At 39.0% G+C, this 18,079-nt stretch overlaps 1 protein-coding gene across 3 annotated transcripts in view; it reads left to right on the forward strand.

The window, feature by feature from the left end:
• The window catches only part of Sf3b3 (splicing factor 3b subunit 3), a 258,058-nt gene that overhangs the window by 21,283 nt on the left and 218,696 nt on the right, over positions 1-18,079 (forward strand). For all 3 annotated transcript variants that reach the window (XM_067137901.2, XM_067137904.2, XM_067137902.2), the window contains exons 2-4: positions 5,533-5,601; positions 9,796-10,082; positions 10,464-10,634. In XM_067137901.2, coding sequence (XP_066994002.1) covers positions 9,857-10,082; positions 10,464-10,634 — 397 coding nt within the window. In that variant the 5' untranslated portion in view covers positions 5,533-5,601; positions 9,796-9,856. The remainder of the gene's footprint in view (positions 1-5,532; positions 5,602-9,795; positions 10,083-10,463; positions 10,635-18,079) is intronic.

Genomic DNA, 18,079 nt, shown 5'->3' on the forward strand with positions numbered 1-18,079 from the left:
AAATTTTCTTCTTAATGTATTCAATTTAGGGATATTTGAAGTGTATCGTAATCTGAGATAATGGTGCTTGGTCACTTCATGCTTTATTGCGGTTACCTTCGTTTTTTGTTCTGCATCACTTGACCAACAAATAAAATTGTCATTAATTTAGTGATCAATCTGACTTAAAAATTCAGTGCAGTGTAAAATATTGTACTTGTTAACTAATTTTATTGCTTATTTAAGTACAGGATTAAATTATACATAACAGCTTACAACATGACATAGAGAAAACGTGAATTTTAGAATATACAGTTGTACAGAAATTACACTGGTAGATCATAGTATTAAGGCATCATAAACACAGTTTCTCCAAGTGTAATATAATGCAGGATTTTAAGAAGTTTAGAGTTCAAAATCCAGATTTCCACATTCAAGCCCATCTATATCGTCTATTCGAGAATCACTAAACAAGACGTTATAGAAAGGCTTAGCATCATTGGGAAGTAGCTCCATGAGAGAGCGCAGGTCGTTCAGTTTTGCTTCTGAAACTGGTTTTCCCCTGGGCCATAAGAGTGAGCATACTATGTAGAGCTGATCCATTTTCATTCTGAAGCTGCGACCAACTGTAGAGTTCTTACTGTTCACTTCAACAGCGCGTTCTGCATCAAAATGCATTTTGAAGAAATTTCTAAAAGGTTTTTCTTTCTACAGCTCTGTCTCTCGCATGCAGCCAGTTTACCTTCTCACTGTTTGTGCCTGTTTTCCTGTTTACAATGTGCTTCTCCAGATGAACTGTTCTATAAAAATCCTGTCTGATCATTCTCTGCACAACAAGCAGGTTCTTTGGGCACATCTTCATTACATTTATGTAGTCCTCGGCGGTATAGAGGCGCTGCTGAAATTTGAAAGCACGTTCTATATCTCAAAAGTTGCTGTCGTTTTGGAGGAAGCTATGGCCTCGAAATAGAAATATTTGTGTAATCTTTTCAATGGTAGGGTGTTGTTCCTGACTTGGTTTCAGAAGTAGAACAATCTTTATATTACGATTCTGGTCTCCGCAAGAATCTGACCACAATATGACTTCTTTGGCTTTGTGCACGTTTTCCATGAGATGCTTGTTCAAGCATGATCCAACCTCCTGAGCCCCCGTCCTGCTTCTTTCCAACCAGACATAACAATGACCTTTATCTTTCCCACTATGAATCCCTAAGTTATGCAGCTTAACCACAACTCGCGCTTGTAAAAAACCACATCTTTGGAAATACAGGGCAATGACCGTGTTTTTTCAAGGTCAAAACAAAACATTTCCAATTTTTCACCCAACTTCGATTTTTCCATATCGGAGGTTTTTAGGTTCTGGGCATATGCCGCAGGGAAGAAAACTTGTGTGGGAATCTGCTACGTGGGAAACTACATGTAGCATCACACGACCAAGCAACTGCACGCTTGTCGTGTGGTCATTTGATGCGTAATTCAGACTCAGAAATGGTGGTTGGTCACTTGATGCAAAACTTTAGTTTGATTCAGAGGTTGGCGTTTGGTCAAAATCCAATTCCCGCGAAATCATATTGAGAATAAGTCTGAACAATAACCTATGTAAAGTTTACACCGTTAGCTACCAGGTGGTGCAATAATGTAAAAAAATCAATTTTGGCGCTTGGTCAGTTGATGCATAACACTATCCAGTTACTGAAGTGGAAAGACTTCGGGAGGGTATTGCTGTACTGGATACGGCTTCGTGCAGGAAGAAAGCCATGTTGTGATATTAACTCGGCAGTAGCAGTGACTGTCAGTTGATCTGCCTGGACGGCGACGAAGGCGACAGTAGTGATGGCATTTCTTCTTTATTTGAATCAGAAGTACAATAGAATAATACTACATTTAAAAGAAACTATATACACAAATATATACAAGTAAAAGGTCTTCAACAATATATGCCATACAGATGTCACACTGATTCGGCCCAAATTGGATTGGCCGGCACCAAGTCTTCCATTGTGCAGTTTGATAGACACAGGGGGCAACATAGCAGGGGTTTCGGTTGTCTGAAGTTAACCAATCACAAAAGGCCGTATCGATGGTGAAGTTCCATTTTAGTAGATTCGCTCTGCTTCTACCCACTCATGATCTAAGCCTGTTTAAGGACCTCCATGTCAACCAATGATGGCAGTGATCTGGAGGGTATAGAGCCTCTATCAATTTGAGTAAGTTAGGAATGATTTTAAATTTTCGTAAATTTAATAGATTTCACTAGAAATCTTTTGTGTTAGCACCGGTTATTATTATTGTAACATTTATTGGTGTATCTAAAGTGAGATTCTTGTCCTCCAATTTCTTTTTTATTTTCTAACCGCAATGAAAAGATCTTCGTAGTAGATTCATTCATCTCGTATCATTTTGTGTGATATATTTTATTGCAAACTACGTCGGTGTGTTGAGGGTGCAATTGTTGTTGGCTGATTTCATTTGTATTGTGTATCATCACAATGACATAAATAAAACATTTCCATGTTTCTAAAATCTCACATATTGTACAATTAGCTGTTATGGCGGCAATATCGCTTCGTGCCCCATTACAGTGTGACCAACATTTTGCTAGGCTGTCGTGTGCAACCTTACGCTGATCCACCTAGGGTACAAGAACAAGTAGAGGCACAAAAATACTGTGTTTCTGCTCAATTACCTGACATAGAACATTGAACAGTACACTGTAAATGACTAGAGCACATGGCGACCATGTTTACTTGGTGACTGAGGGGTGATGTCATTTCTGATGTCTGTTAGAGAGACAGGGAATTAATATTACAAAAACTTAAGTCCAAATTTTTGCTACCGTGACAAATTATGTAACATTGCACCATGGACAGTAAAAATGACGTCATACTACCCCTTTTCCTTCTATAGACAGCACATGATACAACTGCAAGAATGTGACGTAAGCCAGGGCAGACAGCCCATCCTCGCGGAAGGAAGGAGGCGTAGCACCCACGGTTCTTCTGAGCTTGCGTTCATCTAAATATGCACGTTAATGGCATGTAATGGATTGTTAAAAAATGCATACCATGACTGTTAAAAATTATAAAGATTTTAAGTGCAATTACTTGGAAAAAATGATTTTGTGAGTCACTGAACGGGTAGTGTTAGGGGTTAAAAAATGGAGGGAATTTCTGAGCAGTATCCGCGATAAAGAACTTACATCTCAGTTGCTATCAAACGTATGAAATCAGTATTTTTTAAATATGAATCCATGCACTGCAATAATAATAATTAGGGCTCAGGTGTTTAGGACCTAAAAAAAGCCCAAGTAAGCAAGCAAATATGACCTCGCATGAGCGAAAATGACACAAAAATTACAAAATATGACCCAAATGACACAAAAATTACAAAATATGACCCAAAAATGATTAAATATGGCTATTTTAAAATAAATTATAAATTGATATGGCAATTCCTTTGAAACACATTTGTATTTGTTCTTACTTTCATATTGATTTTCTGAATATACATGTTTAGAAGTTATTCAGTCAATTGTCCTTGATTCATTTATCAAACATTTGTGAATACATACATATAAAATACTTTGCTAAGATAATCCGATTACACAACATTTTGAAAGTTATAACATGTTTGCACCCTGCACTGATGGTTTGAAATACAAGAAAAACTAGAATTTAAACATGTAAAAAAATATTATGGGAAGTTTAAGCCCAGATTTCATTAATATTTTTCAAATGCGTAAAAAATTAAAATGAGTACCACAAAACGAATTAAGCAGATATCTTTCAATACATTACGGTTAGGCGGCAGGGCATATACTGCAAACTCGCATGTTTTTCATTCTTCTCCGTGGCTGGTATTGAAGTGTATGACAAGATTCAAGTTTTGTGAATGCTTGTTGGCATTCAGTAAATTGAAGATGCTACGTCCACCTTCGTAATGTAACTTAGTGCTACTACCTGCCATCAGAGGCCAAAGTGTGATTCCTGGTACTGCCAGAGATTTAACAATGACAGGAGGGCTGGTTTGAGTTTTAAAATGGCACATGTATCTCAACTCCTTCAGGGGCTATGTGAGAAAGGTTTTACCACGTCAGGACGATGATAGTTTTGTCTGGATCTATGGTTAAGTGCTTATCATACTTACCTTTGAATGAAGGAGTCTTTGGATCAATTCCTGGCCGGGTTGGGAATTTTAACCTTCATTCGTTAATTCTTCTGTTTTCTGGGTTGTGTGTGTGTTCAGCATTAGAATTAATCTTAGGTATAGATCCAACTTCAGATTTAGGGGTTGCCTACAGGACGTGATCTTGAAAGACATGCACCATACGCCTTCGGAGGCCATGTGGTGTTTATTTTACAAGTTCTACGTTGCACCGACACAGGTCTTATGGCGATGAATTATTATAGGACAACCTGCCTCTAACACTAATCAGAAGGAATGTGGACCTTCAAAGAATGAAGGCATCAGAAAAGAAAGGTAGATGAAGGGGGGTTAAAATTATGGTTCGTAGGCCTTGCAAAACTAATAACGCTGGGTTGAAAGAGCACAACTAATGACCAAGGGTGGTCGCTAAGGAAAGATGAATGTGAGGAGCCTGACACAAGCAAAGCAATACTAGACTCATCTACGGGAACTGTTGTAGCCAACTACAGGGTATTTTTGCTTCTGTTGCTGTCTTGACAGCCCCCCTTCATGCCAAAAGATCATAACCCACTCCCCAAATATATTCCTGGGTATTGCTTTGATTCATACCGAGCTCGATAGCTGCAGTCGCTTAAGTGCGGCCAGTATCCAGTATTCGGGAGATAGTAGGTTCGAACCCCACTGTCGGCAGCCCTGAAAATGGTTTTCCGTGGTTTCCCATTTTCACACCAGGCAAATGCTGGGGCTGTACCTTAATTAAGGCCACGGCCGCTTCCTTCCTACTCCTAGCCCTTTCCTGTCCCATCTTCGCCGTAAGACCTATCTGTGTCGGTGCGACGTGAAACAACTAGCAAAAAAAAAAACTAGCTTTGTTTCATGCCCTGATGGGGGCTAGTAGTTCCAGGATACCACAGCAGGTAGACTGCCAGACCAATCATCGGCTCCCTATTGGCATGAATTTGTGCCACTTCTGTCAGTTTCAGAATGTTTAGTTGATCAGAATAAAGGAACATTATACTGTCAGTCTGCTCAAACACAGTTTCTGCATAAATGTTATGGATATTAATTAGGAAAATATTCACTTTTTTTACTACTTTTATAGTCCATTTTTCTGAAGACCCCTTATTATCCCATCCATACATCTTAGTCTACAGTCTCCACATTTTTAGGATGTTGTGGGCATTAATGGATAATGTCCTTTTGCCAAACTTGAAGTTATAATTTAAATATTTTGAACCTTTCTTGTGTGGAAAATTCTTACATCCATTTGGTACTTGTGATGATTCAGCTTTGGTCCGTGTTTCTGACTACTATGATTATTTTCAAAGCTCTGATTTTTGTGCTGTTTAGTGTTTTCTATGCTTTTGTTGGTAATATTACACTACTGTACTTAGCTTCTCTTTTCAGGTTATGCTGTTTGGGTCAGCTTCTGACAGATTCCTTAGATCCATGTTTGGATAACTTTAATATTGTGAGGTTAGTTGAGAAATTACACTTATCAGATAAATCAATTTCTTCCTAGAAGTGGTCATGTTTAATGTTTAGGGTTATTTCCTGCCCTTTTAACATGCATGTACTGCTTCATAAATTTCATCTGCTGTTGTCAGAAAAAACTTTTTTTTGTTTTTTTTGTTTTGGAATTGATTGTGGCATGTAACATCTATGCAGAGAAATGTGCAAATTGTGGAAATACTGGTTTCATATCAGTTAGCATTGTCCAATATTAGCACTGCCATTACTTATGAAGTTGTGTGCAATAGTAATCTAAATGTGTGAATTAACATTGGTCATTAAACTTTGTGCTTTACATTGCTACACTCTCAATATTGTGAGATTGGAGAATGACTACTTATGTGCTGTGCATGTAATATTACAAGTGAGATGTAAATCTGATTATAATACTGCAATACTCGCTATGTTGACGTCGGAAGTCATTCAGTCTCCGTGGGCGCAAACAGTTATCTCCCTGCAGTAGATTCAATGTTGGTTAATGATTATCCATTGATTCATTCAAAAGTTATTACAAAAATTTGACACTGATTTATCAGCTGTGGGATGCCCAGCGCGCATGCTGGCAGATTGGCCACGTCAGGGAAGAGTTAAATTATATCGTCAGCAAGCAGAGAGCAATCTTGGAGAATCCAAGGTTATAATCGGAGACATCGTGCTGCATCGATAATTTCCCCATCATCCACGTAGAGCTTCCCGTGGAGTGCATCCTTCATTGGGCCAAACAGATGACAGAAAGCACGAGATTCAGGCTGTACGGTGGATGAGGAACTGTCCACTGAAGTTTTGTGATCTGTCTGGTGCACATACTAGTGCGAAGTCTTACGTTAAGTTCATTTGCATTTTTGTGGGTACGAACATGCTGAAGTAGTTTTTTTCAAGTAGCACAATTCACGAGGGAGGACATCGAACAGAATAACACCTTCAGAGTCCCAGATCATAGCCAAGACTTCACTGGCTGAGGGCATGGTTTTGAACTTTTTGTTCATGGGAGAGTAGGTGTGGTGCTATTCCACGGATTGCTGTTTTATTTCCAGTTCAAAGTGATGAATCAGTTTCATTGCCTGTGACAATGTTGGACAAGAAAATGTCACCTTTAGCATCAGAACATGCAAGCAATTCTGCACAGATATTTCTTCTTTGCTCTACCATTACGTGTTGAACCCAGCGGGAACAAAGTTTTGAATACTCCAAGTGGTGGATAAGTGTTAACACTACAAAGACGTAGAGTTCAGCAGTGAGGTGTTGACTGTGATTCATCTTTCACCTCGAATAATAGTGTCAGCACATTCCAACTTTGCAGACGTCACAGCTGTGTGTGCGGTATATCAGACAGGTTTGCTCTACCTTGTTGAGTTTGTCCACTCCCAGGTCTCGTATACATTCTCTAAGCGCCTGTGAATATCTGTGATGCCCTGAGTTTTCCATCAACAAACTCGACAACTGCTCTGTGTGGTATGCGCCTCCATTTTCAAGGCTAGTTGTAGCGCTGCCACCACTGATCTCTATACCTAGATGGCTGGTAGCTTGGGTAGCAGTAAGCCGAATAGAAGATGACTGGCGCAGTAAGATGGCAGTGAGCGCACGGTGCAGTAGACCACGAGGAGCGCGCTTGCTTTGTTTATGCTTAGTTCAATGACGCCAGGCCTCTTGATTGTAGTTCCACGAGTGTTCTGTGCTTTGTTATTGCAAAGTAAATAGTAGTGTATTTTACGAATGTAGGTTCGTTGCCTTGTAGTATATTTGTGGATTACAATATTCAATTTAAATATGTATGTGTATCTGAGTCCGCCTCTGTGGTGTAGTGGTTAGCGTGATTAGCTGCCACCCCCGGAGGCCCGGGTTCGATTCCCGGCTCTGCCACGAAATTTGAAAAGTGGTATTAGGGCTGGAACGGGGTCCACTCAGCCTCGGGAGGTCAACTGAGTAGAGGTGGGTTCGATTCCCACCTCAGCCATCCTGGAAGTGGTTTTCCGTGGTTTCCCACTTCTCCTCCAGGCGAATGCCGGGATGGTACCTAACGTAAGGCCACGGCCGCTTCCTTCCCTCTTCCTTGCCTATCCCTTCCAATCTTCCCATCCCTTCACAAGGTCCCTGTTCAGCATAGCAGGTGAGGCCGCCTGGGCGAGGTACTGGTCATTCTCCCCAGTTGTATCCCCGATCAAGAGTCTGAAGCTCCAGGACACTGCCCTTGAGGCGGTAGAGGTGGGATTCCTCGCTGTGTCCGAGGGGAAAAGGCCGACAGATGATGTGTTTATCTGAAATATGAATGAAGAAACATTCTACGGGGTACTAACATACCGCAGTGTTCAGCTTATGGATGTACAAACAGAACCGATCAGTAGAAGGAGAGTTTTATACTGTACACAAGAATCTTCCTAGGGTAGTGTTTTGAGTTTTAGGTTTATTATATCTTATTTCGCATATTCCGGGAGCAAAATTAATTTTTGTAGGTTTCCTTTCTCGAGACCCGAACATCTAAGATCATCGATTAGGAGTATCAGGCGGGAGAATTGGGAGCCTTCTAAAACAGCTGTTCTCTGCTCGGATCACTTAGAGGAAGACTGTTTTGATAGAAATGGACAAACTGTACACATTAGAAGTGATGTACAGCCAACTGTTTTCAATTTTACTGAACATTAACTGCAAGTAAAAATTTACTTATATTATTTTTTATTTCTCGTAATTAAACTGGCGGTTTCGATGAAATAATTGACGCTACCTTATAACAATCTTAGAAAATGAAGTCTGGGGGAATTCTAGACCTTATTTAAATCAGTAATAATTATGGGTGGGAGAAGAGAAAGTGTGGTGGGTGTTTGGGGCTATCCCATTATACAATTCGTGGTATTTGGGACTCTTTAACTGGTGTTACATATATCTGATTATCAATATCGCTTTGCTAGCTGAATTTAGAGGTCTGTAATAGTAAATTAAGCTGCAGGTAATGTGATATATTGACAAGTTTTGAATATTTGCTGGTTTTATAAATGTGTACATTTGCTTCACTGATATTTTAATTTGATAATATGCGCGTTGTTTCATAGAAACAGGAATTCATTATCAAGCACCGATTATGGTATGTCGAATCTAGGCCTGTATAGTGAGCTACTTTTATAGGTACATCATTTTAAGAATGCATAATTTCGTGGCATACATGTATACAATTTACAGCAATGTTTCCAGAAACTGGTTTTCACTTGTATTGTGTTACCGATCGCTAATTGCATGTATTCAGCACCTAAGTTAATATTTGTCGGCCGTTATTATACACTCATGTTTATTGCTATCTCGGAGATTTAGTGACCTCGGAATGACGTGTCAGTGATCCCAATGTCCTTATGCTTTGAGTGAACACGTCTCTATATTTTTAATTATTCCAATGCGCCATTAATTGCGACTTAAAATTGACTATATTATCATTGCTTCCCCATAAGGAGAGCTCTAGGTTGGGTACGCCAACATGGCGAACCGCGCACTCAACTTGGCATACTTTCTCCTGCAGCGGAGACCTGCCATCAGCGATCCATGTATAGAGATCAGTGGCTGCCACATGTCGGAAATTACTCTACGAGCCGAAGCGGGAATATTCAAAGATGTCTCAAACAAAATTTCAATTTTTCGAAACTTAAATTGGCCTAGAAATAAAATGTGTTGAATTATATATTGAACAACCCTCATGTTTTCTTCTTTGAGTTTTTGTCCATTTTCATATTGCACATACACTTATTCATTGCTTTAAGCAAAATGCACAAACACAGCAATACTTCTTTCAGTAGAGTAGTAGTAGTAGTAGTAGTAGCTGCAATGAGTAAATCGTGTTTTAGCTCTTGGATGTTACTCCCGTAGTAAATAACTGTAGTTTGTACTATCCTAGTATGGACTACTTCAGTTGATGCTACATCTGGAGTAATATACTCAAAGATGGTGCAGCATGTCATTTTTATGCAGATTATAAGAAAATTTGCTTACATTTATGATCATTGTCCCGCAGTGAGTTGTATATCCCATTGAATACCAAAACTAGTTGTGGTAAGCATGAGTTGGTGTCATTTTGGTTGTATTATTGTATTAGACAGCCTGATTATTCATACTGACTTTTTTTTTTACATGTTCTTGTTTTAACAAAAAAGCTCTCATTTGTATGCATTTTATTTTCAGGTGCCGATAGGTGTTAGTTCTGTGGTTGATATTGACTTGGTTATCTTTGTACTTCACCAATATGCATTTGTACAATCTGACTCTTCAACGAGCAACAGGAATTACTCACGCTGTCCATGGGAATTTCAGTGGTAGCAAGATGCAGGAGATTTTAGTCTCCCGAGGAAAGTCCCTTGAGCTCTTGCGCCCTGATCCCAATACAGGGAAAGTGCACACGTTGCTCACTGTGGAAGTATTTGGAATCGTTAGATCTTTAATGGCATTCAGGCTTACTGGTGGAACTAAAGGTATTTGATCATTTATATTGTATAGTTTTTTGCAGGTGCTCAGAAAGAGTGCATGGTATTGAATTTGTTTGCTGCACGTACACTTTTCTCAAACAGTTGAACTTACGGATGAGTTCGTAAGTCTCCAAAGTTTCTATTTACATGGGAAGTTAAACATTTTGGCTTCAAATTAAGTTGATTAAAATATTACATGATGAACAATACCCTATGCTCATTCTTTTTGAGTGACTGAATTTTCTATAATTAGGTGTGCAAATGATGATCCAGCTTTGGTCCGTGTTTATGATTACAGTGATTTTTCTCAAAGCTCTGACGACAGTTTTGCACAATTTACTTTTCTGTTTGTTCTCCTTAATATTGACACATTGTCCTTAATTTCAGACTATATTGTGGTTGGTTCGGACTCTGGCAGAATTGTGATTTTAGAATACTCTCCTCAAAAGAATACATTTGAGAAAGTACATCAAGAAACTTTTGGCAAAAGTGGTTGTCGGCGGATTGTCCCTGGTCAGTATTTGGCCATTGATCCGAAAGGGAGAGCTGTCATGATTGGTAAGTTACAGCTTTTAGTTGTATCTTGTATGCATGACAATCTTTTGATGCCGAAACCTATGTTATAAGTGTGACTATGCTAGAATTTGAGGAGAGATTTTTGAAGAATAGAAAATGGGTTTAATTTGTTCGTTGTAAGGTGTAAGGCCTTTCAGCATTCAGTCTGCAACCCTCCGTGAATTTACTGGTTGCCACCACAATCCTCTATTTGTAGCTAGTCTTAGTCTCCCTCTACATATCTTACCCTCCATAAGTCCATTATTTTCCTAGGTTATCTATCCTCCTCTATTTGCCTCAAATGACCCCACCACCCAAGCTTCATCCATATAGTTCATTCCTAAATTAGCCTACATTTCTTCATTTGGAGTTCCCTCCTGCCATTGTTCCCACCTGTTCTGTACCAGCAATAGTTTTCACTACTTTCATGTCTTACTTCTAGCTTATAAGATATCCTGAGTCCACCTAACTCTCACTCCTATAGTGCAGTCTCATATAGCTGTGTTTTACTCTAAATATTTTCTTTTCAAACATCCACTTCAAACTAAACTATAGATCACTACATCTGATGAAAGGTATACCTATTAAAGTTATATTCCCCTTCAGAAAACCATTGCCCATATTACCATATTTACTCGTGTATTAGACCCCCTCGCGTATTAGACCCCCCTGGGTTTTCGAGACAAAGAAAATGAAGAAATAAATCTCGCATATAAGACCACCCCAACGTAATTTGTCAAAGAATGATTCCGCTTCTAAGTGGGTACAAGTCTTATTGCAGCTCTGATGACATCGCACAAATTTGTGAATATAGTTTCATCCGTACGACCTACGCAGTGAAAACGTGTCGGATCCATGCGGTGCATCTGTGTTTCGTAGTTCAGAAATGTCCGTAGTGTAGGTCTACTGCAGCTTTGATGACGTCACAAAAATAGGTTGAATAGGCCTAGCTTCGTGTCCGACCCACACATTGCAAGCATACATTAATCATGCTGTATGTCTGTCTGTGTTTTGTTGTTAATGTCCGCCAGCGTAATGGTTAGCACAATTATTTGCTGTTCTCGGGAGCCTGACTTCGATTGCCGGTACCGTATTGCCAGAGAATTATTAGGAATGGCAGGAAGGTTGATATGCGGTAAAAGTGGTACATGTAACTCCCCTCCACTGGGGTGTCTAAAAAGAGCTGTACCACTTCGGGATGAGGAAAAGTTTACTTTAGTTGAAAAATATTCGTGGCTGTTGCTATTTATACAGCAGGTGAGATCATTAACAAAGTGGTTGTTTAATATCTTGTAACTCGGGCCAATATAGGTATATATTTGGAAAGAATTAAGTTTAAAGCTATCCAATTAAAACGATTCTTTTACTCGCCAACGTACCTAACAAACAATAATTTTGTCCCCACGTACTTTAAACGATTTTTTGGAGACGCCAAACAAAACATACTAGGGTATGCGTAGATAAGAAAAGAGACAACAATCGTACGAAATTAAACATTGTGATAAAACTCGTTACCGCCACACCTGTAGATATTCATAAATGCGGCATATTTTCCTGTTATTAATTTTTCTTTCCGTCTAGGAACTTTATGCACTATCAGGGCGATATTATACCTAACCTAAACAATGTGGTCTGTCCTATCTCATGGTCAGCTGTTTACGTAAATCCTGATGTGATAAATATAGAGAACAACCATGAAATGTAAACTACATGAAAGTAAGGGTGTGTTTCAACAGCCGCAGTTATCAAAAGAATGTTTCCAGTTACTATATATTTCATTCAGAAGTACAACTCGTAAGATACGCTAGTTATCAGCTTATGGTTTGGCAAGCCGGCATGCCTTCTACAGCACGGCTTTATTCGGAAGGTGTGGCTTCTGCTTCATAATGGTACACATACACCAACTGGGAATATCAGAGACCATCTCCAGAAACCATTTGGGAATAGATTCACACTGTTGAGACTCTCTAGTCGGGAACAAAATTATTTTTAAAAGGTTTAAAGACGGGACCTCGTATGCTCTTAGATTGCAGTGCATGGCTCAAAAGAGAATGAAGCATGGCTGACGTGACTGACGAGATGGCAGAGAAGATGACGTCACTTATATTGCAGACACGCCGGTAGCAGGGCAGGGAAGTTGGCGGCGCACGGCGATAATTCAAATGAGAGCAGTGATCAGGTTTACTGTGTGGTAGGCCTACTGCTGAGCTGACAGACAAATGACTGGCCATTAAGTTCTTTTGTATCAATATTTAATTATATGATAACATGATACCCTTATCCCATCCCTTTTTTTCTACGGGGTCGAGTATGAAGTGAGACAAATCTTCGCAGCACGTTTTTTCTGGCCGTATGCCTTTCCTGACGTCAACTTCACCAGAGGAATTAATGAGATGCAACTGAAACGGACTCTTTATTTGTAACGTAGGCCTAAGTCGTGTTCACTCTTTGTCTAACGTTTCGAAATACTGCCTTCCGACGAAAATAGCCAGTATAACTTAAATACATTCTAAGTTTGTTAAATAATGTATAGAATGGTTAAATGTACAATTTATAGCTCTTTATAGCCTAGAAGTCATGTGTTCGCTGCACAAAAGTTTGAGGTTATCGCATATTGGACCCCCCTTTGCCACTTTTGGCTGTAAAAGTGGGAAAAAAAAGGGGTCGAACACGCGAGTAAATACGGTACTATTGTACAAAACATAATTTATAAAGCAAATGGCTCGTCTATACAGATGGGGAATGCCACCCTCCAGATAAACTTAGGAACGTTCAGTTGCCTTAAGAGCGACTGCATAGTTCGGAGCAGTTTTGGTTTGTCATTTGATTTCAATTTTGGATGTGTTTGTTCGGACTTCATCAACGTTTTAAATTTGGATTGTAAATTGAGACATACCAGTTTTATTACTTTATTATTGGTTGTATGTGAGCATATGTTTTTCCAATTGGATCGTGGCTGAACATGACCCATTGTATATGGGGTTGAAACTGGTCCCAATTATATAAGACTATACAGGCTAATGGTATTGAATAGGTGGACCTTTCTCTACCCTTCGATAGTAGCAACTGGTATCCCGACTTAAGTATGTAGCCATTGCCCATGGTTCATTAACTAGGATGTAACTACAGTAACCCACGCTATGAAATTAATTTAAAAGAAATTAATCCTGCAGCATGATGTACTCCAAAACTGATAGTTCGAATTAACGAGGTTTTACTGTATCTAAGTCGTTGGGACTCAAAAATCGGACTTCGAATTACGTGATTTCGAATTAACCGCCAATTTGCAATTCAGAAGTACCAACCCTTGCCGTGTTACAAAATATTCTAAGGCCCATTACTGCATGCAGTTAACTTTGATTCACAGTTTATACCTTTCAAATGCCAAGGAAAAAGAACTATTTCCAAAATGTATCCAAGAAGGTGCATTTACAGTATTCAAATGATGCACTCGGATATCTCACTGGTAAACATAACCTCACGAAACGAAAGAAAAAAAAGCACGATTCAAAGACGAGGATAAATCTATGCTGGCTCCCATGTGCAAGTGCTTTATTAATTGGATTACTATACTGTATGCATTTTAGATGCCTTGTATTTACACAGAAAGTACCCGATGCCCTTAAAATCGAACTTTCCTATGACTCTAACCTTGTACGATTTCCCGCCATGGCACTTCTCTCGTACTTCAGAAATGTAAACACTTTCCGCGTCACAAAGTATTCTAAAACCCATTAATACATGCAATCACCTCGATTCACAGTTTAAACCTTTCAGATGCCATGGAAAAAACTATTTCCGAAATGTATCCAACAAGGTGTGTGTGTTTACAATGTTCAAATAATGCACTTGGATAAATCAATGACAAACATAACCTCACGCAACGAAAGAAAAAAAATCGCACAATTCAAAGACGAGGATAAATTATGCCGGTTCCTCTCTGTAAATGCATTATTTTTTGGATTTCTGTACTGTTTGCATTTTTAGATGCTTTGTACTGGCATGGAAAGTGCCAGACATTGTAGCTTATCGAACTTTCCTATGACGAGGGGATAAAGTATCTCGCTTCCATGTGCATTGCAATGCACTACTATGACCCTCATCCCTCACCCTTGTACGATTTCCCGGCTGACAATTTCTCCTTTAAAACCATAAGACCGTTTGGGCTCGCATTAAAATAAAGCAATGCAGTTTCACCGACAATGACAATATTGCTTTACAAAAAACAATATATATATATATATATATATGAGTCTCCACCTTATCAATACAAATTTATTTTACATTAAGCTGGTAAATATAGTCAAGACTAGTTTCGACCCCTAGGGGGTCATCTTCAGTTGACATGCATTAAAAATGTATTATTTACAAAAACATCACATGTAGTGGTAAAAGCTTAAATTAATTTGAACCGATCATTAATGTTGGTATGTCTGGTACATTTGGGCTATTGTATGTGTCAATTTTGAGTTTTTAGCACACAGTGTGAAGGTAGTTGATTAACTAGTGTGCATCATCCATGAAGACACATTATTTTTTATGCTACTACCATCCAATTTTTGGGTTATACAATGTGGAATATACATGCATTTGTGCAAATCAACAGTGGCAAGTTTAACAATATACATTTAAAGTTGGTTCATAAATTACACAAATTGGCTATTGATTAGTCATATGAAAATGTAGGACATTGGTTTGAACACTTTTGACTTCTAGCTCTTTTCCTTTTTCTCTGTACCAGTAATGTCTGGAACAAGGGAATGGGTGACAGCAATTTCGAGAGCGTTCTTTAAATTACAATTGAAAATACTCGCACGCAATCTAGTTTTCGTACAAGTAAAAACAGAAAACCAGACAATCTCAGTTGCTTCTTGATGCAGCTTAGGAAAATCTTCCATTGACAAATTCTCGTAGAATTCGAGCAAAGTATTGAAAAATAGATCTTTTTGATCACTCATTTATTTGTCCCACAGATTAAGCATTTGGCTTTATCGTCACGACAGAGAAACAGAAGAGTTCCCAGTTCCATTGAAATGGACTTTTGGAAGTCTTTGCTTTTTTTGAAACGGCTTGCTCCATTATTGTTATCTTGCGCTCATCTATTTCACCGATAAACAAGCTGTCTTATCGCCGATCGCTTCATCGCTCTCAGCACACTACACCATCAGTCAAGCTGAGTTGATCAGCCAGACCAATCCACAGTGCAAGGAGCCTCTGCACCTTGGTTTGCATGCTTAGATTTTGGGTGTTTTAAGCCCTGCATTAGATGCTCCAATATCCCAGTGTCGGAAGAAAACTAAATGTGAAGGTCTTAAGTATCAAAAGCCCATGAAACTGATACACAATAACATTATCATACCTGCCAACTTTAAAGTGTATCCATAACATTTACGGAAATTGCAGCATTTTACGGTTTTATGGATGAACGATGTCATTTTAACAATTTCATTGCCATAAATTTGAAACTTTTACAATCCATAATCACTCCACTTCCGTACAGTTGGCTGTTATTTCGTTTACATTCTTCAACACACCAACTACAACATTTCCTACTTTTCTGCCACTTGAATCAGTGGTTTAGTGAATGCTCACCCTCAGTTTTTTGCTATCTCATACTGCCTGAATTTTCTATAAAATTTCTTCGTAATATTTTGGGGGATAGGTATTAAAACGGCGAATATCCCTACGGCATTGAAACTGGCCCGTCCATTTACCTTCCTTAATATCTCGAAAATTTCCTTCAACACTATCTCGGGGTTTGATGTTAAAAATTAATTTGTACTTTCAGGAAACTTTTAAGCCCATGAAAAGATATAACTGGATGAAAAAATGTTTGTACTTTCATGCTGTTGTGCTCTCTACACTTCGCCATTCATTTCTCTCAACTTCCATTTACTTTAATATCTCAAAAATTTCCCTCAACACTTTCTCGGGCTTTGATGTTAAAAACTAATTTGGACTTTCAGGAGACGTTTAAACCAATGAAAAATTATAGGTCATCGCTTTGGAATTACAGTAGAAGTCCGCTATAGCGAGTACGGCATATAGCGAGAACTCCGATATAGCGACGATTTTTTTCGGTCCCTTCAAAATTACCATATTAAACTATGTATCGTCCTTCGGTTACAGCGAGAGCCCTATCACTGACGCATCCGTAATTACAAGCGATTAAGCGCGCGCGATTTTTCCCGTTACCGAAATTTATGCATCCCAGCGTTGATATTGCATGCGATTGATTACCTTCGGCATCGTTTCCTCGCTATGTGCACTGCGAGTTCTCCCGTCGACATTCATAGGCGATGTCGGAGTCGATTAGTAATACCCGTCGACTGCTGTTCGTAAAAAAAATTCGAAATGAAAGAGAAACATATTTTCATAATAAATGCGTAAATAAACGGCTGTTAACTCCTTAAAAGTTAAGGCGGACTAAACGACCGCTCTTAATTTTGAGGCTAGATACTGCAATTAAGTAAGAATGGGATACACCTCGAGATATGGCAGAGTGCTTAATTTTGATTTCGGAGGTTAGTTTATATTTTCTTGCCTGTGGTTAAATTTCGGAAGAGGTTATCATTTCTCTACTGGCGCTTGAAGTGTGTTTTCATCATACGTATAGTATGGTTAAGTTAGGATAGGTGACTCTGTTTGGATAAGAAAACTGTAACGTTTGCAACAAAATGCGATTGATCTTCTTCGGTACCGTACGGTATAGTTTTCTCACTTTGTGCGTTTGCGAGCTCTCGTCAACATTCAAAGGTGAAGTTGGAGTTGATTAGTACCGGTACCTAATACCCGTCGACTGCTGTTCTCTAAAGAAAATTCGAAATGAAAGAGGATAACATGTTTCGTAATAAATGCATAAATAACGTGGCCGATAGCAGTTGTTAACTCGTTAAAAATACTGAATTAAACGATATCTTAATTTTAATGTTACCGGTATATACGGAAATTAAGACTGTGATACACATCAAGATATGGCAGAGTACATCACTGATTTCAGAGGATATTTCACGTCTTCTCGCGTCTAGTTAAATTTCTGAAAGGCTATTAAAATATACATTTTTCGCGAGGTGGTTATCATTTTTCTACATGCGTTTGAAATATGTTTTCATGATACATATACGGTTAGGTTAGGTGACGCCGTTTGAAGAAGAGAACTGAAGTGTTTGACACAAACCTCTGGACTGATACCGTATTTCTCCGTATCCAAGACTTTTTTTCCCTTAGAATCTCATGCGAAACTCAAGGGTTGCCTTGCATTTGCGGCCTAACAGTAAGTTAATGGATACCACTGGCAACTACCGCAGTAACCACGCTACTTCTTTTCACACGCACACAAAACTCGTTGACAATAAACTACCGCCTCTTTACTATAGCCTACATCGCTAGCCGCGACAACCCGTTGTACAGTGCTTGCGTGTAACGTCACTGGATCTCGGGGAAATAGT

The sequence above is a fragment of the Anabrus simplex genome, chromosome 1, assembly GCF_040414725.1.
Source record: "Anabrus simplex isolate iqAnaSimp1 chromosome 1, ASM4041472v1, whole genome shotgun sequence".
NCBI classification, from domain to species: Eukaryota; Metazoa; Arthropoda; class Insecta; order Orthoptera; family Tettigoniidae; genus Anabrus; species Anabrus simplex.